General features: G+C 38.0%; 1 protein-coding gene across 5 annotated transcripts in view; it reads right to left on the bottom strand.

Annotated features, from left to right (window-relative positions):
• Positions 1-2,686: 2,686 nt before the first annotated feature.
• TLCD4 (TLC domain containing 4) overlaps positions 2,687-26,299 on the bottom strand; it is a 114,470-nt gene continuing 90,857 nt past the window's right edge. For 2 of the 5 annotated variants that reach the window (XM_081818831.1, XM_006727868.3), the window contains one exon: positions 11,755-16,319. In XM_081818831.1, the coding sequence (XP_081674957.1) occupies positions 16,001-16,319 (319 nt within the window). In that variant the 3' untranslated portion in view covers positions 11,755-16,000. Of the gene's footprint in view, positions 4,400-9,849; positions 9,970-11,754; positions 16,320-26,299 lie in introns of those variants that run through there. The other 3 variants (XR_014145002.1, XM_081818834.1, XM_081818832.1) reach the window with 3 other exon arrangements.

Below are 26,299 nucleotides of genomic sequence, written 5' to 3'. Positions count from 1 at the left end.
ACATTCTATAATCCTACAGTATCTTACTAATAATTTCTTCTTTTCATAAAAAGTAGTCAGCTTATCAACTGCATTAGTTTCTACTGCTGCCATAACAAATTGCCACAAATTTGGTGGCTTAAAGCAACACGAATTTATTCTGTTACAGTTCTGGAGTTGGAAGTCCAGAATGGGTCTTAAGGAGCTAAAATCAAAGCCCTTGGCAAGGCTGCATTCCTTCTGGAGGTTCTAGGAGAGACTGTTCCTTCCCTTTTCCAGCCTCTAGAGGCTGCCCATGTTCTTCATCTCACAGCCTCCAACCCGTAATCCCATCCCTCCCATCTGTGCCTCTGGTCACATCTCCTTCCTCTTCTCCTATATAGATCTTCCTCAATTTATGATGAGGTTATCTCCTGATAAGCCCATCATAAATTGAAAATAACATAAGTAAAAAATGCATTAATACACCTAACCTACTGCACATCGTATTTCAGCCTAGCCTACCCTGAACATGCTCAGAACACTGACATTAGTCTACAGTTGAGTAAAATCATCTCACACAAAGCCTATTTTATAATAAAGTGGTGAATATCTCATGTAATTTATTTTTTTTATTTTTATTTTTTTTTAAAGATTTTATTTATTTATTTGAAAGAGAGAGTGAGAGAGAGAAAGAGCACAAGAGGGGGGAGCAGGAGAGGGAGAAGCAGACTCCCCGCTGAGCAGGGAGCCCGATGCGGGACTCGATCCTGGGACTCCGGGATCATGACCTGAGCCGAAGGCAGTCGCTTAACCAACTGAGCCACCCAGGCGCCCTCTCATGTAATTTATTGAATACTGTACTGAAAGTGAGAAACAGAATGGCTGAAATGGTACAAAATGGTTATATCGGTTGTTTACCCTTGTGATCACATGGCTGGCCGGGAGCTGGGGCTGCTGCTGCCCAGCATCACAAGAGAGTATCATACTGCATGTCGTTAGCCTGGGAAAAGAGCAAAATTCAGAATTCGAAGCACAGTTTCCACTGGATGCATATTGCTTTCACACCATTGTAAGGTTGAAAAATTTAAGTTGAACCACTGTGCGTCAAGAACCATCTGTAATATAAGAACTCTTGTGATTACATTGGATGCATCTGCATAACCCTGTATAATCAAGATCCTTACTCACATCTGCAAAGTTCCTTTTGCTATGTAAAGTAACATTCACAGATTACAGGGATTAGGACATAGACACCTTTGGAGGGCCATTATCAGCCTACCACAACAACCCTCTGAAATTATGTTCAGCTCCCCACTCCCCAGTACATTTTGCTCTTCCCACCTCACTGAAGGAAAGCAGAAATGCAATGTCCTTTTATTCCGTGATCTGAACTCAAAACCATTTATAATGTAAATTCCTGGAGATAGAAAGTGGCCGGTTGTACTGCTGTTTCTGTACCAACCCAATAATCTCTGATGCTTAGTGGGTATTCAGCGACTTTTGGTTGGTTGAATGAACTCATGAAGGACTATTCCCTACATCCTTACATCTCCCTGGTAGGTGAGAAGCAGCCGTGTTACACTCACGGACCTGGGGATGGGGGCCTGCAGCTCTGGTTTTACCCCATACGCTGGTCTTAACCTCCATTTCCTCATCTGATAAATGAGGTGGCTGGCACAGGTAATATCTAGAGTACCTGGCCACCACTAGCATTCATTTTAAGTGGAAACAATAGTGACGATATACTGTAAAGTGAAAAGGAGAGAATTCAAAATTCTGTAAATGGTATGATTCAAATTGACTGTAAAACTATGTACCATATTAACATAAATGATAATAGAAAGGGAAACTGCGTTTGGGGTATATGGGCACAGTACTGTCTTCACAATATTTCAGTCAATTTAAGCTGTTAGACTTTACTTTTTAAAAGCTGTCTGATGATGAGATTGGATTATAAACTCCTTGAGGGTAAGGACCATGTTCTTCCTCATGTTTACATAAAGCCTAAGACAATGCTTCAATAGAACGACCAGTAAGTGTTGAAGTGTAAGAGAAAGTATTTTTGTGGATTTAAGGTTACTACAGACACAGTATCTAATAGTCATTAGAACCATGAAATAAGCTTTGTTGTATGTAAAGGCCAACTAGGCTTGATGAAATCACTGGTCATCAAGGAATGGGGTCAGGAAGTAGGTTTCAAAGTTTATAGCTTTTTTTTTTTTTTAAAGATTTTATTTTATTTGAGAGAGAGAGAATGAGAGACAGCATGAGAGGGAGGAGGGTCAGAGGGAGAAGCAGACTCCCCGCTGAGCAGGGAGCCCGATGCGGGACTCGATCCCGGGACTCCAGGATCACGACCTGAGCCGAAGGCAGTCGCTTAACCAACTGAGCCACCCAGGCGCCCCTAAAGTTTGTAGCTTTTAAAGGGGTGTACCAAAATGAAGAGTGAAGGAGCCCAGAAATGACACATGTAATTTGGAAAAGCATGTTTAGTTATTATTTTATATTTGAAAAAAATTTTTAATCCTGTACCCAGGATTCTCAATAGGTATGGAGATGAGTGTTGGAGTGTATATGGAGTATATACATCCAAATCTGGGCACATATACAAAACTGATTGAAAAATATAATGTAATCATATGTGTGGGTATTTAAAGTTTGAGAAATAGTGGACTAAATCACTGGGTTTCCCATTAAAATCACCTTATTATTACAAAAATAAAGCTACTCATTAAACATCAATTACCATGAACCTCACTGTCTCCAAATCCACTGATTAGCTCTAAACTGTTTACATAATTCCAATCCCAAACAATCATCTGTATAAAAGCTTAGGTGAAGACCAGAAAAAAAGTGCATAGAAAAAGTTACCCTAAGGAAACATTAAAAAAAACTAATCACAGTCATTTTTATGTGGCTAGACCATGGATCCCATTTCTTTCCCTTTTAGTTAGCAGGTTTTATTTCCTATGATGAAAATAAAATTAATATTTTTAAAGTATTCTTAAGAGTCTACATAAAAAGATTTTTTGTTCATTTGTACTTCAAGCAATTAATATTACAAATATTCTATATGCTCATGAACATGTATAATTGGAATTATTCAAAGTGTTTAAAGAAGATTTCTTGATTTCCCCTCCACCCCTCCCATAAAACATATTCCTTCCTTGGTCTTCCCCATCTCAGGATATAAGACCATCCTCCCATTTGTTCAAGCCAAAATCATAGAAAATCATCGTTTATCAGGCTCTTTTCCTTACCTCCTCACAAGTCCATCAATAACCACTGTCAGCTCTACTTCTAAAATATACCCTGAATCTGTTCATTTCTCTCCATCTCTACTGTCAGCACGTTAGTCTGAGCCAGCATTTTACAAAAACTGTGAGTTGCAACCCATTGATGAGTTATGAAATCAGTTTAGTGGGTGACAACCAGTATTTCTTCTTTTACGGTGAAATCGAATAGCAAATCTCAGAGTGCATCACTCATGGTTAAGGGGATTGTCTCATGAAATTTTTGTTTATGCATATGTGTTTATGTACTGAGTCACCACATAAAATATGTGTCTTCTTGGGTGCTGTGCTAAAAAATGTTGGAAAGCCTGCATGTAAGCCCACATCATTTTCCCCTGGACTGCTTAAAACCTGGAATGCTTATTCTAAGCATGATGAAAAGCCAAAACCTTACAACAACCCAGTGTGATCTGTGCCTGCTTACCTCTCTGACCACATCTTCTCTTTCGCCTCCCCTCACTAACCATTCTCCAGTCACAGTGGCTTCCTTTACGTGAAACACACCAAAGTATCTCCACCTTGGGGACTTTGCACCTGCTATTTCCCCGGCCTAGCACGCTCATCACAACGCTTGCAGATTCCGCCTGGTCTTAGTGCCAGGGTCATCTCCACAAAGTGGCCCTTCTAAAATGCCTCCAAATCCCCACTATCTTTTATTTCTTTCACAGCACTTATTATTACCTGAAATTACCTGGTATATTTCTTTTTTTTTTTTTTTTCCAGGCTTGTTTACTGTTGTTCTCCAATGGCTAGAATGTGAGCTCTAGAGAGCAGAGCCTTCCTTGTCTACATTGTTCACTGATGTCCTCCAGAGCCTAAAATAGAGCCTGGCACATAGTAAGTGCTGACTAGATGTTTTTTGATGGCATGATTTACTGTATGTGAAACACTATGCAAGATCTGGAATCAAAGAGGAAAGACATACCCACAGAGTCACTTGATATATATATGCTTTCCTGCTCCTTACCTCGCCCTTCCAGCTCCCTGGGGAGGGCTTGACAGTTTTGTTCACCATTTATACCCTCTGCTTGCATGGTACCTGGTACCTAAAGTGTCAATGTTTTTAAAGTGAATGACTGATTCCATGAATTTGTGGTGGCTCCAATTACACAGAGTTGAACGATTTTCCAGCAGGTTTCTGGAGCCTGAGTTAAACATACAAAATGTAGGCATTTGGTTAGATATGGAATAAGGATATTTAAGAGTTGAAGCTAATGTCATGAAAGGGATGGACAGTGGAGAGTAGACTTCTTTTTGGCTTCACATTTTTAATACACAGCTTAGACGCCTTTCTAAAAAGAATGGTCCAAAGTTATAAAAGTTTTTAGTTTAGTCATTTTTAAAGAACAAAATTAATATGCTGGCACATCCATTTTCTCCGTTCTTTAGAACATAAATCCCAATTAGCACTTATTTTTACTCATTAGAATGCTAAGGAATCATTCACATTTTCCCCTAGAGCAATGCAGATTTACTTACTACTTTTCTTCATGACATGTTGTCTCAGAGAGTCCATCTACTGACTGTAAAAACCCAGAGTGGATCTTTACTATAGATAATTCCATTATCAGTCAGCCAAAAACCAATAAAGTTACAGGAAACGACTAAGTGTACCACCCAACTAAGTCACAGACAACAAACGTCAGAATAGTTTCCCCATCCCAGTTCATCCTGGCCTTGACTTCGCACAGAGCCCACCAGATAACCCTAGTAGACCATGTTTAGGGTCACCAAGAACACAGAAATCTTATGGAAGGTCTGATTACCCAGTACTGAGTCAACCGAGGTAATTGACCCGTTAGTGGTAGACTGGCTTCTCAAGATAATTAGAGGATTTAGAGTTTTTGTTTTGGTGAGCAAGGAATAAATAACTTACTATTTACATTTCATTAGTCATCCCCTTTCCTTTCTGATTATATTTTCTTGTGGGAAATAAAGAAAATGGGTTCCATTTTTGGATACCATGATCAAGATGTTTATAACTTTCAAAGGTTAACACTAGGAAGAGTATTAAAAAAATCAACTTGGCTTCAAGTATAGTGGGAAAGTACATCATTAAAACTTTATCTCTTTTCCCGAAGAATCTTGAAGCACTCAGCAAATATTACACTCAGACTCTTTTGGCTAGGTTCATCGATTGCAAGTGATAAGATCTCCTCTTGCAAGTGAGGAAGATGGAGTCATAAACAAGGGGCCTTACTCAAGGGCACATAGTCACAATCAAAGTTAGAATTTAAGCCGCCTCCAAAAACTTATGCAACTGAAACCAATATTCTAAAATTGCTGGCTGACAGGAATTTTGCTCATAGCCTGCCATAACCCGGGCTATCCCCCAACCTTGATTCTAATTACTCTTATCATAGAATGATTGAACTTGAAAGAAAAGGGGCCTTCAATTTACCCAGTTGAACTCCTCACCTTACGTGAAAAAACAAATGCCAAGAGGGTGAAAACACTTGCCTACACTGGTCACTAGTAGGTGGTGAGCCGGAACTGGAATCCAGGTTTTCAGACTCCCAGATGAAGTCTTTCCACCATGTTACTCAAAATAACAAAGTCTGTGCAGAAGCCTGAGGAGGGTTGAGCTCCCACTACTTGCCCCAGCCAGTGGGGGTGGCTGAACTAATTTCTTTGAGTGAAAACATAACACCTTGGCTATGGCCATAGAAGCTTCTCCAGGACAGAAAGTTCTGAGATCCAGGCTCAGTCAAGAATGAATTTATTTATCCTGGTTATTCCAAGAACTCACTTGGCAATCTAGCCAGTGCTTAATAAATATTAACATGATTTGGGGTGCCCAGGTGGCTCAGTCACTTAAGTGTCCGACTCTTGATTTTGGCTCAGGTCAGGATCTCAGGGTCATGAGATCGAGTCTTGCGTCAGGCTCCACGCTCAGCATGGAGTCTGCTTGTCCCTCTCCCTCTGCTCCTCTCCCTGCTCTCTCTGAAATAAAATCTTTAAAAATATATGTAAATTAACATGATTTAATGAATGTATTCTTCTTTACTCTACCTGAACATGTTTTGTTTTTAGTGGAGAAAAAAAAGAATCAATTCTCTTAATATGTGTCTTGAGGATAAAGTAGGTGACAGATCTGTGAGAGGCAAGGGCCTCCAGGCTTGAGACATAGGAAGTGTAAGGGCATGCAGCTTGGATGCACTGGCTGGAAGTGGAATGGATAGGATGGGGTAAATTCACTGAGAACTTTAAATTTGGTTGAAGTAGTTTAGACTTGGGAGTAGAGTATTCTCAGAATATTCAGAAATTCTGAGCAGGGCTGTGACACATTGAAGATGTGTTTGAAAATGAGTCAGTCAGTAGCATGTGTGACAGATGGGCAGGGAGAGAGTATGTAGTGGGAGAGACCAATTAGGAGACTATATGGTAGTCCAAGAGAGAACGTTTTAGAGTGCTTCTCCATGTCACCTTCCTAGCAATTCAGACACAGAAATTGAAGACCTAACACATGCATGGCAGCCTCCCTGCACCTGCTCCAGGTTACATGGGCTTCTGCTCTCTGCTTTGAACTTTGCCCCCCTACTCCCACCATCCAATGACCACCTCACCTGGACAGTCATACCCCCTGCAAGGCTGCAGCTTTCTCCGTCTGCAGCAGCCTCCAACTACCGGACCTGCAGCCAGATTCCCTGGAAGGGCCTTATTCTTGGGGCATCATCTCTAGACCTTACCCAAGCTCTTTGACTAGAGAAGGCGGGGCTGACACCATGGGCAGCACTGAGTCATGAGGACAGAGAGCAGACTGTGGGGAAACTATGGGTCATTGACAGTCAGGAACCTGGAATACACAGATACAAGGGGTCGAGGCAAGACCGTGGTTCAGAAATGAGAAAAGCAATGGAAGCCACAACAGTGAGGCACTTTGAGACTTTTTCTTTCCCCCAGAATGAATTCTTCACATGGCCGTTATGTTAGAAGTCTACCTGAGGCTCCCTCCGCTCTTCCAACTACTGTACCTTACCTTTCCTCATTTATAGAAAAACGCCTGATACCCTGACTTCCCTCTTTCCTCTCATCCACACCGTCCCCTTAAGAGCTGCCACCAGCCATTCTCCAACCTCCCGCTGAGTCCTTGGCTCCCCATGTTCTGACATCACATCCAGTGGCATCTGTCACCTCTCAGTTCCACAGCCTTATTTGTGAGCTATGTTCAGTTTTTCTAAATCCTTCTGGTTCTCCCTTTGCAATATTTAGGAGATCTGGCCCTTTTGTTTTTCTTCCTTGTCCAAGGCCACACATCAGGCTTAACCACTTTGCAGTTGCTTGGCCAATTTCTCCATCACTAGCCTATTTCTCTACTCCCATTCATCTGACACTGAGAATCTCCCTCAGATGCCATTCCAATCACATTACTAAGCCTTAAAGCTACACGTGCTCTGTTCTAATTGCTCTGTTTCAAGTTAAAGCTCTTTCTCATAGGATGGGAAAGTTGGAAGGAATGTTGGAGATAGCAAAACTAAGACTCGCAGAGATTAAAATACTTCTTCACAGGTACCTTTGACTCTTGGGCAAACTGCTTTTTTTCTAATTTACAATTCAAACAAAACCCTACCCTCTTGTGTTACATCCATTCATACAACCTTTCTGTCCACGGCACAGTATACTTTTATTTATTTTTTAAAGATTTTGTTTATTTGACACAGAGAGAGGGAACACAAGCAGGGGGAACAGCAGACAGAAGGAGAACCAGGCTCCCCGCTGGGCAAGGAGCCCGAACGGGACTCGATTCCAGGATCCTGGGATCATGATCTGAGCCGAAGGCGGACGCTTAACGACTGAGCCACCCAAGTGACTCCACAGTATACTTTTAAAACTGCTCATTTCATCTTCTAAAACCTCTTATGATGAGCCTGACAACACAAATTATTCCACAAAGCTTGATTGTTGGGCATAGCTGGCTTTTTTGTAACTACAACAGACCAAGACTTGGGGTCTTCTACAGACTCAGGCAGCCTACTAGAATCCCTGCTGCATGGGGGTGCCCCCTCATTCCCGCCTCTGCATGGAGGCATCTGTCAGCGGTGGGTGACGCTGCCAAGATAGACAGATGACAGTCACACACCATACCTGCACATATACACACACATATATAAAGACAAACACCATGATTTCACTCATGTGGAATTTAAGAAAGAAAACAAATGGTTACTGGAGGGGAGGTGGGGAGGGGATGGGGAGGGGATGGGTTAAATGGGTGATGGGGATGAAGGAGGGCACTTAGGATGAGCACTGGGTGTTTTATGTAAGTGATGAATCACTAAATTCTACACCAGAAACCAGTACTGCACTGCATGTTAACTGGAATTTAAACAAAGAACTGAAGAAAAAAAGGCATATATAATGAATGTTTATATTGCATTTTAATAACTTCCTGTAATCTGTACAGGAATTCCATTATATTCATTTTTTGTAAGTTCATGTCACCCAAAATACAATGTTTACCTACATAGCATTTTCTTACTTTGTTTTTCCTAATCTCTGAAGTCTTTTATCTTTTTTCTGTGTCATTCTTCCCAAATTTCTATCTGTCCTTGAACTTTATCCATAGAAATGCAGCCCATCATCGATATTGCCTTCCATTTCTCCCTACAAGTCCCCTTCTTTGAAAGTTCTGCTCAGGTAATTTCTGGAATGGTATAATCAATGATTTGGTGAGATGACAAGACCAGATGTGGCAGAATTTAGCTGGAGGTAGATGAAAAAAGGAAGAGGCTATTTAGCCAATGGGAGAGTCAAGCTCCAAGCCTAGGAGCACTGTGCCATAAGAACAATGGGCTACTCAAGCAGATGTGGTGTGCATAGGCCTTATTTCAAGAGTCCAATTTGTGAGAAGCACCTAGGAACAGATATCAGTTACTAGATTGGGGGAAATTGCAAATTTGCCAACTTGCTTATTTTGTGCATATTTAAGGACCATTGACAGGGAGAGAACGCAGTTAACTTTGGTAAAGACTAGGAAATAAAGGGTGGCTCATCTTTGAGACAGCCTGAGGTGTGAGAGCGAGCACCCATTTACACTTGCTTAGAGGCGTTCTGAATCCTTGTAATTTTACCTGTGGCCTATCTCCACTAACAGCTGTGGCTGCTATTTTAATTTTGAAATTCAGCTGTTCCTTTGCCAGTCTTGACACAACATTTTAGGCATGTTCTGAAGCATGACTCATGATAAGCTCTCCAAAGGCCAAACCACTTCAGTATTCTATTCAATTAGCTCTCTGCTTTCTGATATACTGGATATTCTCGGACCAAGATGCAAGATTAAGACCATGGGTAATTTGAGAAGGGAAGAATTCCAGCCAAGACATTAGGCAAAACACACTCAAGACCACATGAGAGGCCTAAAGGACATGGGGAAGGAGATTAAAAACATAACTGCCAGCGCGCCTGGGTGGCTCGGTTGGTTGAGCGACTGCCTTCGGCTCAGGTCATGATCCTGGAGCCCTGGGATCGAGTCCCACCTCGGGCTCCCTGCTCTGCAGGGAGTCTGCTTCTCCCTCTGACCCTCCCCCATCTCATGTGCTCTCTCTCTCATTCTCTCTCTCAAATAAATAAATAAAATCTTTAAAAAAAAAAAAACATAACTGCCAAAGTTTTACGTACTCTAAAAGAGCCTATTGATTAGATAGCGCCATTCCTTCCATCAACAAGCATGACTACAATGTTTGCTATGTCTCCTGGTTTGTTATAAGGCAGAGACCTAAGGGAGGAAAGGGAGGGAAGAGGGTAAACAAGCTCTATAAACATCTTGAAGAATAAATATTAGCTTTAGGATAAATATTAGCTTTAGGATTCAAGAGCTAGGAGAGATGATTTGATTTGAGGAAAGTAATTTTTATCATCTATTCATTAATTGCTGTTAAAGTGTACACTTTGTAGACTCAAACTTTTGCACTAAATAATTATGATTTTATTAATTTTTTTTCCACAAAATACAAAGCTTTGCACCACATTAATGTTCTAACACAGGAAAATCTCAAGGTTTTCTTTGGGAGGAGGGATGATTTATATATGCAGGATATTGATTTTATACACATTCTTAAAATTAATATTAAATAAAATTTGTCATGACAAAGGAATGCCAACCTTGTAGAACATGCAGATTATTGCTTAGAACTTGCATATACTTTAAACTGACACACATACAAATAAAGAATACAAACATTTTAAAATTTTAAGGGAATTACCTAGAGATATTAATTAATCCCATTCAAATTAAGCACAACCAGACAGCAAAGAATACTAAATTGCTATTTTAATTGTTGATAAATCTGAGTAACACTGATTTATAAATTACCAAGTCTCACATTTTGTAAATAAGACAAAGTTCTTCATTCAGCCTTACGGAAATAAATTAGGAGATGTGTTCTCAAAATGTCAAATGTATTTTGAAAGACTTCCAAAATCTTTATAACAATTACATAGTAAGGTTGTATATTCCCCCCCAAAAATGTGTATATCACTAGAGCTATCACATTTGCTGCAATCTTCAAGTAGCTTTTTCAAATGAAATCTATGTCTAAAAGTTATTATTACAAATTCTAATAATTACCAAAAAACCTCATTAACTCATCCTAGGTACAAGTTACTGAGAGAGTATTATCTATGCAAAAATTCCTTAAGTAAAAAGTAGACATAATTATACTAGAAGCAAACCAAGCAAGAAACAGAAAAATATATAGCATATTTTATTTACAGTTATATTTTTAGGCTTCATTAACCAAGAAGCAGCAAATACCTAAGCACACCTCATTACAGAAAGAATTATGTAAAGATATAAAGAAAAAACTATACAGACGATGATTAACGAGTTTTCAGCCAGAGGTATTGTATTTATATCTTTAAGATTTAGAAATATTTCTCATTGTTTTTGGTCTTAAATATAGGGCCTGATACCGAAACTGTCTACAGTTTGCTGTAGACATTTTCAATGCAAACAAACGGTTTATGGTGTAACCAACAAGGGAATCAGTGTAAACATTTTCAATGCAAACAAACCAATCTTTAGCAGCTAGCCTTCAGTTCTTCATTGCTATCCAAAATATCTTCAAATAAAGGTGCAACTTACTACCAAGGCTGGTAGAGGAAGTTTGAGGTCCGGGCTAGAAAAGGATAGGGCTCAAGTCCTTGGGTGTTGCATTCGTAAAACGTGCTGAGTAATCCACTTGCTGGTAAGCTTGTTTTTAAAAGAAACATGACCGTAACTAAATTGGCTCAATTAAAGAGCAGGACTCAGGAATGCTGCCACAGACCAGCAGCCCCTCCTCCTAACAGCCTCATAACAGAGCTACCTCAGTTCTTCCTGCTGCCATGGGGTCTAAGGAAGAACACTTAGATAATTTACAGGCCTACAATGAATCCCTAGCTGAAACACAGATAAAGCTCTTACTGCTAAGCCAGTTTAAGAGACTACAGATGTTTCTCAATAAAACCATTACCTTATTAGCCTTGTTTCATCTTGTAACAAGTATTATTAAATACTAAATGGCTTCCGATAGCCTCTTAGCAATTACGGTTTGCTGACCTCTACTTAAACTTACTGCAATGCTTTTTTTTTTTTCCAATGGAAGAACATACTTGAAAACTCTGAAGTTTGCTGCAATAGACCAGAAAGCTTATGGGTATGGGGAAGCCTCAAAAGTTGATGTTGAAAGGTGCTAGCATAAGGGATGGAGGTGCTGGTAAAGTCTTAAGGGCATTAGGAGGATGAGTTGGAAGGGCTGGAAGGATTCAGAGAAAAAGTTCTAGATGAGGGAGGGGCATTATGCCTTTTAAGGGAAAATCAGTCGCAGTGTCTCCAACTCCAGGTCTCGCTGGCTTCTCATTGTTCTCACACATACCCCACATGCTTCATGTGAAAAATCCCTTGCAGTAGCTTTAGTGTTCCTGTTGTCAACCAAGCTGTGGTTGAGGCTGGGAGGTTTGTGTGTGTGCCCAGGGTCTCTAGACACAGGAGGGGTCTCACTGCTGTGCTGGTTCGTACGTGCGGAGAAACACCGTGCCACATTTCTGATAAAATTATACGCGTTTGCTTCTTCTGGAACCCAAGACACACAAATACATAGTCTTCCATGAAGTGTAACTGATGATGTCAACAACTACATGGACTTCTCAATTTCAAGCAACAGACTAAACCACTGAAAGCCAATTTGTATGCATACTTCCATACTGGAGTTAAGAGTAACCTAGAAACTGAAATTTATTCAAACATTTATTTTAATAGTGCCTTTTGGAACATGTTTATTTCCCTTAAAAACTTAACAGAACAAACATGAATATGACAACACTTTCCCCTAGATATCTCCATGACAAGACTGTTTGTCATCAATGCAAGATGACAAATGGTGTAACCAACCATAAAGCTGGTCCTTTACAACCGTGAAGAACCATTCTGCACACACCCAACGCACCTCACAGAGTGTACAATTTAAAAACCGACACTTTAGCAAAAAGTTGAGTTAAATAGATTAAAATTTAGAAAAGAATTTGATTCAAACACCTATAAATGAGGCAGTTTTTAAAACTAGACCTTTACAATAGTTCTGCGGCATCCATGGTATGTCAGTCACCCTTAGGAATGGTAAAGACATTATTACTTCTCTAAACATAGCACTAGCCCATGAAACAACAAAACTAAACAGTTGGAATAAAGATTGCATCTTAACTTACTATAAGGTATCAACTTATGCAGGAGTTAGTTTCTTTGCACTCATATGTAACTCCATTTTGAGTTTTAAATAAATGCAAACAATACCCACTGGAAAGATTTCAGACACAAGAATGCAAATTGTACAAATTCAAGCTCATAATTTTCAAATTCTCCCAAATAAAATATCAGATGCAGAGTCTATGATCTTGCATGCTATTTAGTTGATTTTCATTCACTTTCAAAATTTTGTAAGAATTTCTATTTTTTAGACTACTACACATTCAAAGAACATCTTTATAGTTACAGGTTGTCACTAATCTTTTTCTATAAAAATAGAGTTGCTTAAAAATTTACACCAATTTGCTTTAATTTTCTACAAATATTTTAATAGTTGTTAAATTCAAAATGCCTAATAGAATCATTTAAATTAATCCAGGTAGTCAAAATACTTAATATGAAAAATGTCTAGCAAAAGTTTGTCATTTAATAAATGATAAATTCATCATGGAATAAATGATATGTTATGTCTTTAACTCCTTGTATCTTAGGTAGGTGGATATAATCACAGAACAGTGAAATATAGCTCCTATAAAGATCTGACTTAAAGTAGTATGGCAGTTTGTAGTGTCTTTTCCATTTCATGCATGTTGTACAAGGAAATATGTAGCTTCTACTTCTGGATATTTAATGTCGATGTTGAATTAGCTGTCATGCAGTCAGCATAAAATAAGAATTGCTGACTAAGGGATTAATGAACTTTAGTTCAAAGCATTGATATTTTAAACATTTGTTTTGTGAACAGCTATACTAATGAAAATGCTGTCAATGAAAGTAAAAAATAAAGTTTTAAGCATGAAATAGCAACTACAAAAACTGAAACTGCTATATGGAAACTCACTGATTAGTGAGTTTTATATTACAATACATTGCAATATATTGCTTTATATTGTCTTCATTTTGATGGTGGGTTTAAAATCTGTGTTCAGAAACTATAGAAATATCCCAAGAGTCAAAAATATTTATTTCAAGTTTTGTTTTTTTTAAAGTAATTTCCAAAATAGTTTTCTAATATAAATGTTTTCCTTTTAAAAATCCAGTTTTCTTGCAAAAGAGCAAGAAAAGAACAAGATAAAACCATGTGCTTTCCTACCCCCTCTCAACAACCAATATGCACTTAAGTGCCTATGATGTCAAAGGCACTAAATTTGGTAACAAATTATCAATGTAATATTAGCTTTAAAAACAAATACCGGGGCGCCTGGGTGGCTCAGTTGGTTAAACGACTGCCTTCGGCTCAGGTCATGATGCTGGAGTCCCGGGATCGAGTCCCGCATCGGGCTCCCCGCTCAGCGGGGAGCCTGCTTCTCCCTCTGACCCTACCCCCTCTCATGCTCTCTGTCTCTCATTCTCTCTCTCTCAAATAAATAAATAAAATCTTTAAAAAAAAAAAACCTATACTTTACATTACTTTAATTAAGTCTTTCAAAAATAAGTGTACTTACTATAAGCCAATCAATTTGATTTTCTCACTGAGTTATTGACTGAGATTTCAATTACCTTCTGTAAATGTTCTAAAACTTCTCAGGCTCTCTCTGCATTAGACAGCCAGATCAAATCAAATCAAAGTCTGATCTAGCCAGCCAGCCTCCTTTCACCATCATAACATGGACAATGAAAGTGAGTTATTCTCCTGCCAACTGAGAAACTGAGTGGATTAGATCTTTTAGTTTGGGTTCAATTAAACTCAAGCAGCCGTCACTGATTAAATTTCTTTCTTTCTTAGGTAAGAACAATCATTAAAATCAAGTACTCGAGAAAAATAAATAAAGGCAATAATAGCTAATTATATAATTCTATATTGGGGTTGTAAGAACCAAAGAAAAAGCAAACATATACTTACACATACACAAAAAAACCCAAAACCAAAAAACCAGAGTCACCAGCCATAAATTTATCATCACGTGAGACAAGGGTATTAATAATCGGAATACTTAGATTAAATTATCTATTTTTTTTTTCCTGTCCTTCAGGAAAGACAGAAATTCAAAGCACTCAAAATGCTGGTTAAGCAAGCATAGGTGTAAACTGTGACTAAAATGTGAATACTGATTTTTTGGAGTTTTGGTCTCATTAAGAAGAGGCCTACGTCATATTAGGAGCATGACAAATATATACTGCATTAACACTTTGGTACTGATGATGTTGGGTTCTGAACCTACGGGAGGTTTTACAAATAGAAATAATATATTTTTCATGGAAAAAGTGCAAGGGAAACAGAGACAGCAGTGTTAAAGCTTTTTTCTTAATGATTCCTCCTATTAGCCTAAAAATGACCTATTAGTCATCTATAACATGCTTTTAGAAAGAGGAATTCATCTCTTAAGGAGCTCTGTAAGATCTGTCTTAAGCCTTACTACAAATAAAAAAGCAGTACTTTGATAAAATGTTAAAAATAGAAATAATAAAGTGATGTCTGAAAAATCTAAAAATTAAAGAAGTATTTTCCATGACTGAACTAATTATTCCCAAAGTAAGCAAAATACTTTATCATTCATAAATGATAGCATATCTAAACAAAAAATACATCATTTCTAATAGCCTAAGAAAAGAACATTTCAACAATTTAGAAATTAAACCCTAAACGGGTATTGACAGCCACAGTAAGAAATGAGTGCAGTACAACAAAGTGTTGAGAGCTATTTACAAATTTAAAAGCAGTTCCCATTCTTTCAGCAAAATTGGTGACATAAAACCAAGTGCACCCAATTAGCATAGTCATCTTTTCACAGAGAAAAATACCAATGCAGGTTAACAGATTTCTGAAAAGATTCACCACTATATTTATAATTTTTTATTTAAACCTTTAAGATTTTATCCATGCTTATAATGCAGAAGAAAATCAGAAATCTTGGAATAAAAACTAAGTTTTAGTTTCTCTTTTCTAAAGGTTAAAAAAAAAAAAAGCACTGAAACCCTCGATAACAAATATAATTAATAAGAAGTACAAGAACATGCTAAGAATTCATCCTATCAGTAGATATAACGTGGACAGTATGGAAGTATGCTTATCAGTAGCCCACCTTTAGTCAAGTTTTCCATTCTGAAGACTACTTTTGGCTTTCTCTTGTCTGAGGAGAGAGATGACTTTGATGCAACCCTTTGTAATTTTGATCATCCACATGACATTCATCCCATCCAAAATAGCACAAGTAAAGATCCAGGAACATTGGATTAAAAATCCAAGCCTTATGTAGGCTTCTGTTCCGATCACGGAATAAATGTAACCATAAAAAGGAGGTATTGAGACAATCCGTACGATGAAGAACACCACTGTCATGAGTATTCCATTGATGACGTTAGCCTTGGAAAACTTAGGATACTTCAGAGCTTCAAAGAACCACCTGGAAAAAATTTTTAAAAGCATCACATTTACTCTGCATCTCCAAAGATTAACCATTTTAAATGTTTTTAGTTTTTAAAATTCAGTGAACATCCTCCTAAGATTTATATAGAGAGGCAAAGGGCCTAGAATAGCCAACACAATACTGAAAAGGAAGAAAGTTGGCAGACTCATACTACCCACTTTCAAGACTTACTTACTATATAAAGCTACAGTATTCAAGACAGCATAGCACTGGTGAAAGAACAAATGATCAAAAGTGTTAGCCCAGAAATAGATCCATACAAATATACTCAACTGATTTTTGACTACAGTGTAAAGGTAATTCAATGGAGAAGGAATAGTTTTCCTAACAAACAGCTGGAACAATTGGATATTCATATGCAGAAAAATGAACCTAGGCAGAGCACATTTTACACAAAAATTAACTCAAAATAAGCCACAGCCTTAAACATAAAATGAAAAACTCTGAAACTTCTAGAAGAAAACATAGGAAAAAATCTGCATGATCTTGGGTTTGGTGATCGTACTTTAGATACAACACCAAAAGCACAACTATAGAAAAAAATATTGTTACTAAAAATATTGTTACTAAAATTAAAAACTTACTCTATGAAAGGCACTGTTAAAACAGAATTTAAAAAAAACAGAATAAAAAGACATCCATGCACTGGGAGAAAATATTTACAAAATACATATAGGATAAAGTACTTGTATCCAAAATATAAAAAGAAGTCTTAAAACTCAATAATAAGGCAACAACCCAATTAAAACATGGGCAAAATACCTTAAACACCTCATCAAAGAAGATATACAAAGGAAAATAAGAATATGATAAGATGTTCAACATCATTTGTCATTAGAAAACTGTAAATTAAAACTATGAGATATATATATACATATATATACATATCTATAAAAATTATTAAAATCCAAAATTCTGGCAATACCAATTGCTGGCAAGGGTATGGAGCAACAGGAATTCTAAAGCCTTGCTGGTGAGAATAAAATGGTAAAGCCACTTTGGAAAACAATATGGCAGTTATAACACTAAACATATTCATAGCACACAATCCAGCAATCACTCTCCTAGGTATTTTTCCAACTGATTTTAAAATTTGTGTCCACACAAAAAATCGCATGCAAATGTTTACACCAGGTTTATTTATAATTGCAAAAAACTGGAAGCAAGCAAGCAACCAAGATGTTATCCAGTAGGTGAATGGAGGGGGCGCCTGGGTGGCTCAGTTGGTTAACCGTCTGCCTTTGGCTCAGGTCATGAGCTCAGGGTCCTGGGATCGAACCCTATGTTGGGCTCTCTGCTCATCTGGGAGTCTGCTTCTCCCTCTCACTCTTCGTCTGTGCTCTCCGCCTGTCTCTCTCAAATAAACAAAATCTTAAGAAAAAAAAAAACTGAATGGATAAGCAAACTGTGGTATATCCACACAATGGAATGCCATTCAGCAATAAAAAGGACAAACTATCAATTTACATAACCACATGGATGAATCTTAAATGCATATTATTAAATGAAAGAAACCAGTCTGAAAATGCTACCCACATTATGATTCCATTTATATAACATTCCAGAAAATGCAAAACTATAAAGACAGAAAACAGGTCGGGCGCCTGGGTGGCTCAGTTGGTTGGGCAACTGCCTTCGGCTCAGGTCATGATCCTGGAGTCCCGGGATCGAGTCCCGCATCGGGCTCCCTGCTTGGCAGGGAGTCTGCTTCTCCCTCTGACCTTCCCCCCTCTCATGCTCTCTCTCTATCTCATTGTCTCTCAAATGAATAAATAAAATCTTTAAAAAAAAAAAAAAAGACAGAAAACAGGTCAGTAGTTGCCAGAGGTTCAGGGAGAGAGGAAAAGGGTAGAGTAAGTGAAGCATAGGAGGTATTTTAGGGTGGTGAAGCAATTCTGTATAATATTGTAGTGGTGAATATATGATGTTATGCATTTGTCAAAATCCACAGAACAGCATGAAGAGTGTGTACAAATTTTAAAATGTCAGTTAGGAGATTGGGGGTGCCAGGATGGAATCTAGACTGTGACAGAAGAATCTAACTGCTTTACAAATACATACATAACCTCACTGTAGGAAGTGGAGTAAAAACAGGTGATCTAAGTAACTCTGAAAATGTAGCTGTAAGACTAAAGACAAAACAAAACTGTACACAGGCACTGTACTCTAGTTGATAAAGTTGTGTGTCATGGAAGAACAGGTTAACAATTCCGAAACCATTATACATATATATATACATACATATACATTGGGATTTAACAAATAAGTACATGTGTTTGATGGTGAAGTGGGGACCTGTTGTCTTACTGTTGGAGTGGAAAGTTACAGACAAGTGAGTGGAAGAGGCTAGATTGATCCATATTATACTGGATTAGAGTTGAAAACATCAGTATGAACTCATTTAGCTTAATACAGATATAAATATGGATGCAGCAGGAATAATTATAGTTAGCTATGTACCCTATGTATACACAGGTTAGTATACTTCCAAGTGGTCACCTGGGAGAGCATAGTAACAATGATGCCCCAGTAGTAATGAGCACACCAGGGCCTAGATCTTGGTCTCTAATACCATTCTCCAATAAAAGGAACCAGGGCTCCTTGAGACATGGCTGATTCTAGGGTTGGAACAGAGAATATACGATATGAATCTAGCGTATTTTTTACTGCCAGAAAATAAGGAAGTACTTAAAAAACAAAATGATGAGGTTATATCAAAGGGACACAGAAACCAACTGAAAGAGCTCAATGGCTAAAGTTGTACCGTTTTGAACAAATAATAAATAAATAATGTGGTACTGGATTTAAAACACCTGAAGTATAAAATAAATATCCATGAATCCATAGTAATATAAATGAATGAAGGAATGAGTGATTAGAAAAGATAAATATCCTATGCAGAATAATTACAAATAATTTCTGTAGATACTGCACTCTCAATGAGATAAGGCATAACTTCCCGCTCCTCAAGAGGGGAGCTAAATAATAGTGACTTCCTTCTAGAGTTCAGGATAGAAGGCAGGTGGGATAGAAAGAGTAACTTTAAAATTGAGAAATCTGACAAACTCTACTTCTTCAGCCAGGTGAACAGGAAAACATCAACGGTGATAAGTCATGTTTATAGCAGGGAGGCCTGATATGTTGTCATGAGAAAGGCACTTTACTTCTGTAGTCTTCCTCCCAAAACCCCATAACCCAAGTCTAATCATGAGAAAAACATCAGACAAACCCAAAGTGAGAAATACTCCACAAAACACCTGACCAGTACCCCAAAACACCTCAAAAACAACGAAAGTCTGAGAGACTGTCACAACAAAGAGGAGTCTAAGGAGATACAACTAAATGTAATGTGGTATCCTGGATGGGGTCCTGAGACAGAAAAAGGACATTAGGTAAAAATTAAGGAAATCTGAATACAGTACAGACTTGGTTAATAATAATAATAAAATAATATTTGTTCATGAATTGTGACAAATTTACCCTACTAATGTAAGATATTAATAGGGGAAACTGGGTGTGGGGTGTATAGGAACCTTCTGTATCATCCTTGCAACTTTTCTGTAAGTCTAAAATTATTCTCAAAGTTTATTTTTAAAAATTCCGTATTTTCTCTGTTCTTTCTGCTCCTTAAAAAAGATCTTGTTGAATTTTACCTCATTGTTTAGAGATTAAATGGTAAATGTAGTAAAATATATCCATGTATCTGAATATTTAATTTGACTGAATTAGTTATGACTAAGCTAGAAACTGCTTAACCTCAGTAACTAAAACTTAACAGTGAGGAAAACCTTAAAATATTTTACTAAGAGAGATCAAAAGATCAAGTAGGAGTAATTGGTAGGATAAGAGGTGTATTACAATTTATAAGTATATGTAGTGTGAAAAGAGAAAAGCCCAATTATTCAAGTCAATTAAAAGAGAAACTATTTAGGCAGCAATGGTCAAATTAATAAAATATCACAAACAGGAAAAGTGTCACTGAAGCAGGAAAGTCCAAATCCTTTGTTCTAATCCAGATCTCCTATCCTCCAGTCTTCTCTACTCCAAAGACTTCCCTTGTTAACCTCAGCCATTCATTTCTTAGACTATGTGGTGGCCTTGGGATTATCAGAAATGCTATCCCTCAAATGACCAATCCCTTTCTCATCACAACTCTTAGCACCCCATATTTCACTTTACTCAGTTCTACCTAAACCTATTCTTCAACCGCCCAACTCTCAAATCCCTCACTATCAGCCTCTAGACCTTGATTACTTGCTTTCCCACCTCCCTGAATTCAGTTAACTTCAGAACACATATCAGCACCCTCAGGTCTCTTGCCACTTCACCCATCCCACCCACCCTGCCTGCCTCCAAGCTCTTATCACACCAGCTTTCCCAGACACATAGTATACACTACAGGTGCGTGCTGTACTCTGCAACCAGGATGCCTAGGTTCAGAGCCTGCTTCTCTCACTGTTACTGACTTCTACATCTCAGTTTTCTCTCTACAAAACTGGGGACGATGATAGGAACTCCCTTCTTCTATGAAGCTGTTACAACACATGGTAAGAAACTCCCCACTAAGAATTCAAGAAATAATTATTAGTCACCAATACTGAGATTAAGATAAATGGCAGGGACAACTATAATTTAAAGAGAGCTGCACTTCAGTTGAATTCTCAAATTTCCTTCACGGTCTTAATTACTTAACTCCACACTCCATAAAATTGCTTCCAACCTCTGTCTCACCATTCAAGTTACTTCCCTTCCTCATTCTTTTCTATTTCTCAGTCCCTTCAGAGGAACTGGCCTCTTCTAACTACTGAGATAGTAGAGTCCATCAACCATGAATTCCTCAAACTCTGATCTCAAGGTCTCAAAACTTCTTTTCAGGCACCTTTACCTTCATACTCAGATAAAGAGGTTTCTCTTGCTCTCTCCAAGGCTAATTGCTTCCCTGCCCATGATCAGGACCCCACTCCACCTTGTGGGACTTTATCCCATTCCCCTTGCTCCACCTAGATGGATTCTTTCGTCTTTCTCACCAACATGCTCAATTCTTCCTAATCCAAAAACCTCTCCTCTGCTTGTCTTCCTATCACACTTTTTGAAAGAGAAGTCAACAGTATATTCACATTCTTGCTATACTTCACAACCCAGTACAATATGATTACATTCCCCTACAAAAGAAACTGGTCACCAGTGGCTTCCCCATACCCAAGAGAGTGGGTTTGTCTTAGCCTTCATTGTAAGTGGCCTTTCTATAGCATACAACATTGCCAACCATCATACTTCCATCTCTCCTGACCTCCATGATACTATTTTCCTCTTGGTTCCTTAACTACACTTTCTCAATCTCTACTTCCTCTGCCTGTCTCTTAAATATTTGTGCCTCCCAAGCACCATTCCCTTCTATATGTTAGCTACCAAGGCCATTTCATCCACTCTCAAGGGCTCAACACCCTAACACAAATCTCTAATTTCAAGTCCTCTCTCAAGGTCTACTTGTAGTTCCAGATTTTTAATTTATTGTTGAACATTTTCACCTCATTTATTGGTGAGAATTTCACAAATTCTCAAATATGCCCCAAACTCAACATGCCTAAAACCAATACCCTACTCCTTGCCTAACCACTCCTCCTACCACAGAAAACTGCCTGTTTCTCTTCTGATCCTCCCAATCATTTGTGGGTTTTTTGATAGATGGAAACATTTTTATTTTCATGAAAAAACTCCATTTTCATATAAAAATGAAGGAATTTGCACAAGCAAACTTTCACAATAACACTAAGCCAGAGAAAATTGGTTTGTGTAATTAAATGGTTATATTTCAGAGAGCTGGATAAGACTGGAAAGAGCCCAAAGGCCATCTTTTCAATTCAGTTTGTATGTTATTGTGTCATGAGCATCCCAATGTTTGCTTTTTCTTTGCTTAAATTCAGGTCTTTCTGTGGAAAATTGTGCGTGTGTGTGTGTGTGTGTGTGGTCTGTAGATTTATTTTTAAAACTGAAGTATAATTGACATACCATGGTATATTAGTTTCAAGTGTACAGCATAGTGGTTCCACATTTGTACACACTGGGAACCGATCATCACAATAAGTCTAGTTAATGTCTATCATCATACAAAGTTGATACAACATTATTGATTGTATTCCCCATGCTGTACCTTACATCCCCACTCATTTTATAACTGGAAATTTATACCTACCAATCCTTCCAAACTTTATCAGTGGCATCACCAATCACTTAGTTATCCAAATCAGAAACTTACAGTCATCCTAGACTATGCCTATAGTCTATAACCAAGCCCTATCCATTTCATTTCCTAAAATTCTCCCTTATCCTTCCCTGATTCATTCCATTCCCACTGCTGCCGTTACAGTTTTTGGTTCTCAGTATCTCTTACATCTATGACTACAATGACTCAACTGGTCTCCCCTGACTCAACCTTTCTAGACTTTGCTCTTCTCACAAGTCCTAGACTGTATTTAGTCCAGAATACTTATACTTTGTGTTCTCTAAGCACTTCATGCACTTTCTAAATTTTTGGTTGTGTAGGAAGGTGATTATCTACAAATCCAGACTTAAAGAACTTGTCCTTTGGCTTTACTATGCAATCACCATATTTATCTTCTGCCGATTTTTTCATGTTACCAGTGCCTGGTCTTTAAGCCAGACTCATTCATTTATAATTTTTTAGACAGAGAGAGAGAGCGTGCTCACGTGTGAGCAAACAGGAGGGGCAGAAAGAGGGAGAGAGAGAATCTCAAGCAGGCTCCATGCCCAGCATGGAGCCTCACCCAGGGCTCAATCTCATCACCCTTAGATCATGACCTGGGCTGAAATCAGAAGTTGGACACTTAACCAACTGAGCCACCCAGGCACGCCAAGCCAGTCTCTTTTAAAAGAAAGAGCTCATATATTAATTCAAGGTGAAATAATATTTACATAGTTGCTCTTATCTTCCTCTCTCACACCAGAAGGGCCACTTATTTTGATGGAATCTACTTCTTACCCAATTCAAACACTTTCATTCCAACAAATAAAGGCTAACAGTTTTTGAATATATGTATTGAAGCTGAGAGGGAAAGGGGCAGGAGGAAGAAAGAAGACATGCATGTGGAAAGAAAGGAGAGAGGAAAACTCTTTTACCCACCATCTACAGTTATTACTAAGTCAAGGTATAAAAGAAAAGATAGCAAATTGTATGTGTTTATAATCCTCAGCCAACCCCATAGAGAACAATCTGTCTTTGGTCATTTAGCACTTCTTTCTCCCACTGCCCTTCCAAACAAATCTGAATCTTTCAATTATGTCCTGGGAATTAACTGTGCAGAGTGTGGTACTAACTACAAATAGTATAAAAACAAGGTACTATTTGGTATAATTAACATCTGGAAAAAGGAGAAGGGGCTCCTTGCAGGTAGAGAAAGAAAGAAAAAAGTGAGAACCGAGGATGGAAGCAAAAAAATCAATCCCTACACAGCACCTTTGGTGAGTTTTTGGAGTTTGGAGTTGAGGGTCAGAAGTTTGAATGAGCCTTGGGAAAGCTGCAGGATCCGGGAGATACTGTGAGTTCAAGAGGAGCGAAGAGAATTTTAAGAAGTGTTGCTGTGAGTAACAAACTGGACCTTTGTTGACATCCTTGGAAAAACTCCAATAAGGTTTTGGATGGCTGTACTGATTCTGGGACTCTACACAGAGACTGGGCAGTGAGTTGACCCTAGTTGTATCTTGGTTGCAAATGTCATCCTTTCAGGCATGTAAACATTGGAATTTAATAAATATTAACTCTGAAATTTTACGGATTCAGAAACTTAAATTTAGAAAAGTTGCCTTCTGCCTCAATGTTATTTTGACTCCCCTTCTTCTTCTAAACTATTCCTTCATTATCTACTCTTCCTTATCTTATACTTCCATTCTAGACACTCAACTTTATCGTTTAAATGCCATCTTTTCTCATGGCTTCAAATGCCACCTCTATCTGGTCATTTCAAAATTCCTCTCTGTACCTCTTACTACATTTCCACTCAAGATGCTCTGTCTGTCCTCTTACCTAACATCTCCAAACCAAACCCACCACTTACCCTCCAGGCTTCCTCTTGCCTCCTCATCTCTTTTCATGGGCCCATTCCTCAAAGGTACAGCAGAGAAGTTATCCTACACTCTTCCCTTTTCTCTATCTCTAATTTCTCATCCATTGCCAATTTCACTTTTTCTTCCCTGAAATCTCTATTTTGTCATCTTTTCTCTATCCCACAGCCTAATTTGGACTCCTATTTATTTTCTGGACTAATGAAATTACACCATTCATGCACATAACTAAGAGCTGTCTGCTAACCTTCTAACCCAATCTTTTTCCTCCAGTCTTCCAATCTATCCTACAAATAACCAAAAACTACAATTACTCAGTGCTATTTTCAGAATGACTTCCTCCACTAGACTATATTCTCATTATCCACCAGGTCAAGTTCAGTCAGCTCTCTCTGACACTCAACACCCTCTATGTCTATCCACCCTCCTCCCAGACATATTCTTTGATCCTACAAGTCTGGGTTGCCCTTTCATACAGCATGTTTATTCCACTTTTTAAAAACTTATGTTAATTCCTTCCTCCTTGAATGGAGGGCCTCCCCTCACCATCCATTTCTAAAAACATCCTAAAACATTTTAAGAATATGTCCTGCCTTCTCTGTGAAGGCTTACATGACAAATATCAATCAAAAATAGGTCTTAAAATGTGGTCCATGCACTCCTGAGACTTTTTTGGAGGGTGTACAAGAGAAAACTATTTTTATAATAATATTAAAATATTATCCACTTTGCTTCTTGTGCTGACTTCTACAATGATGGTGCAAAACACTGGTAGATAAAATTACTGTCATCTTAGCACAAATCACAGCAATGGCACAAAATGGTACTAGTGGACATTGTATTCTTTACCGCCACACTTGCAATTAAAAACAAAACAAGGGAGTAAAAAAAAAAAGTTACAGAAGGGGGAAAAACGTTTCACTTAAGAATGTCCCTGATGAAGACCAGTAATTTCATTGCATCATGACCTTTGAGTACATCTTTTTAATATTCCGTGTGATAAAATGAGAAGTATACATAACACACTTCTGCTTCAAAGTACAACAGCTGTCTGAAGGAAAAAACCCTTGAATGATGATTTGAATTATGAGCTAAACTACATGCCTTTTCCATGGAACACCATTTTTACTTGAAAAAAACTGAAAAACTATGTTATTTAGACTTGGGTATTTGGCAGGCATTTTCTCAAAAATGAAAAGTGAATTTGTCACATCGAGAAAAGAAGCTTGTATTTGTTGCCAGTAACAAAATTTGAACTTTCGAATGAAAATCAGAATTCTGGAAAAATTTTATCTGGAAAAAGACTCTGATAGCCTCCCAATGCTTAGAGACTTTTTAAATAAGATCAGTGGTGATATTAACTAATGTGAGGTTTTTTTAATATTACTAATAAATGTACCAACACTTGGAAGGCCTACATAACTCAGTGGACCAAATAACCAAATGACCAAGGCATGATGTTACACAATTATGCATGGGCAAAAGATTCAAAGCACAGAGAGACCAATGAATTTGAATGTAACTATGTATGGAAAGTTTGCTGATATAATTTCAGATTCTACATTTAACTAACCTTTAAGAAACTACTTCTTGGTATATTTTGGTGTAATGTTAAAGAAGAATATCCTTGAATACTTGAAAAGGCTACTCAAATACTTCTATCTTTTCCTATTACATTATTAACTCTGAGAGGCCGGGGTTTTTTTTCATATGCTTCAACCAAAACAACATTTCACAACAGACTGAAAACAGAGGCAGCCTTGAGAATCCAGATAAATACCACCATGCTAGACATTAGGAAGATTTGCAAAAATGTACATCCATGATACTGTTCCCACTAAAATTTTTTTCATTTTGGCAACGTAGTAATTTTTCAC

The sequence above is a fragment of the Leptonychotes weddellii genome, chromosome 4 (genome assembly GCF_054177405.1).
Source record: "Leptonychotes weddellii isolate Sample4059 chromosome 4, ASM5417740v2, whole genome shotgun sequence".
NCBI classification, from domain to species: domain Eukaryota; kingdom Metazoa; phylum Chordata; class Mammalia; order Carnivora; family Phocidae; genus Leptonychotes; species Leptonychotes weddellii.
This window is presented reverse-complemented; position numbering and strand designations above follow the sequence as displayed.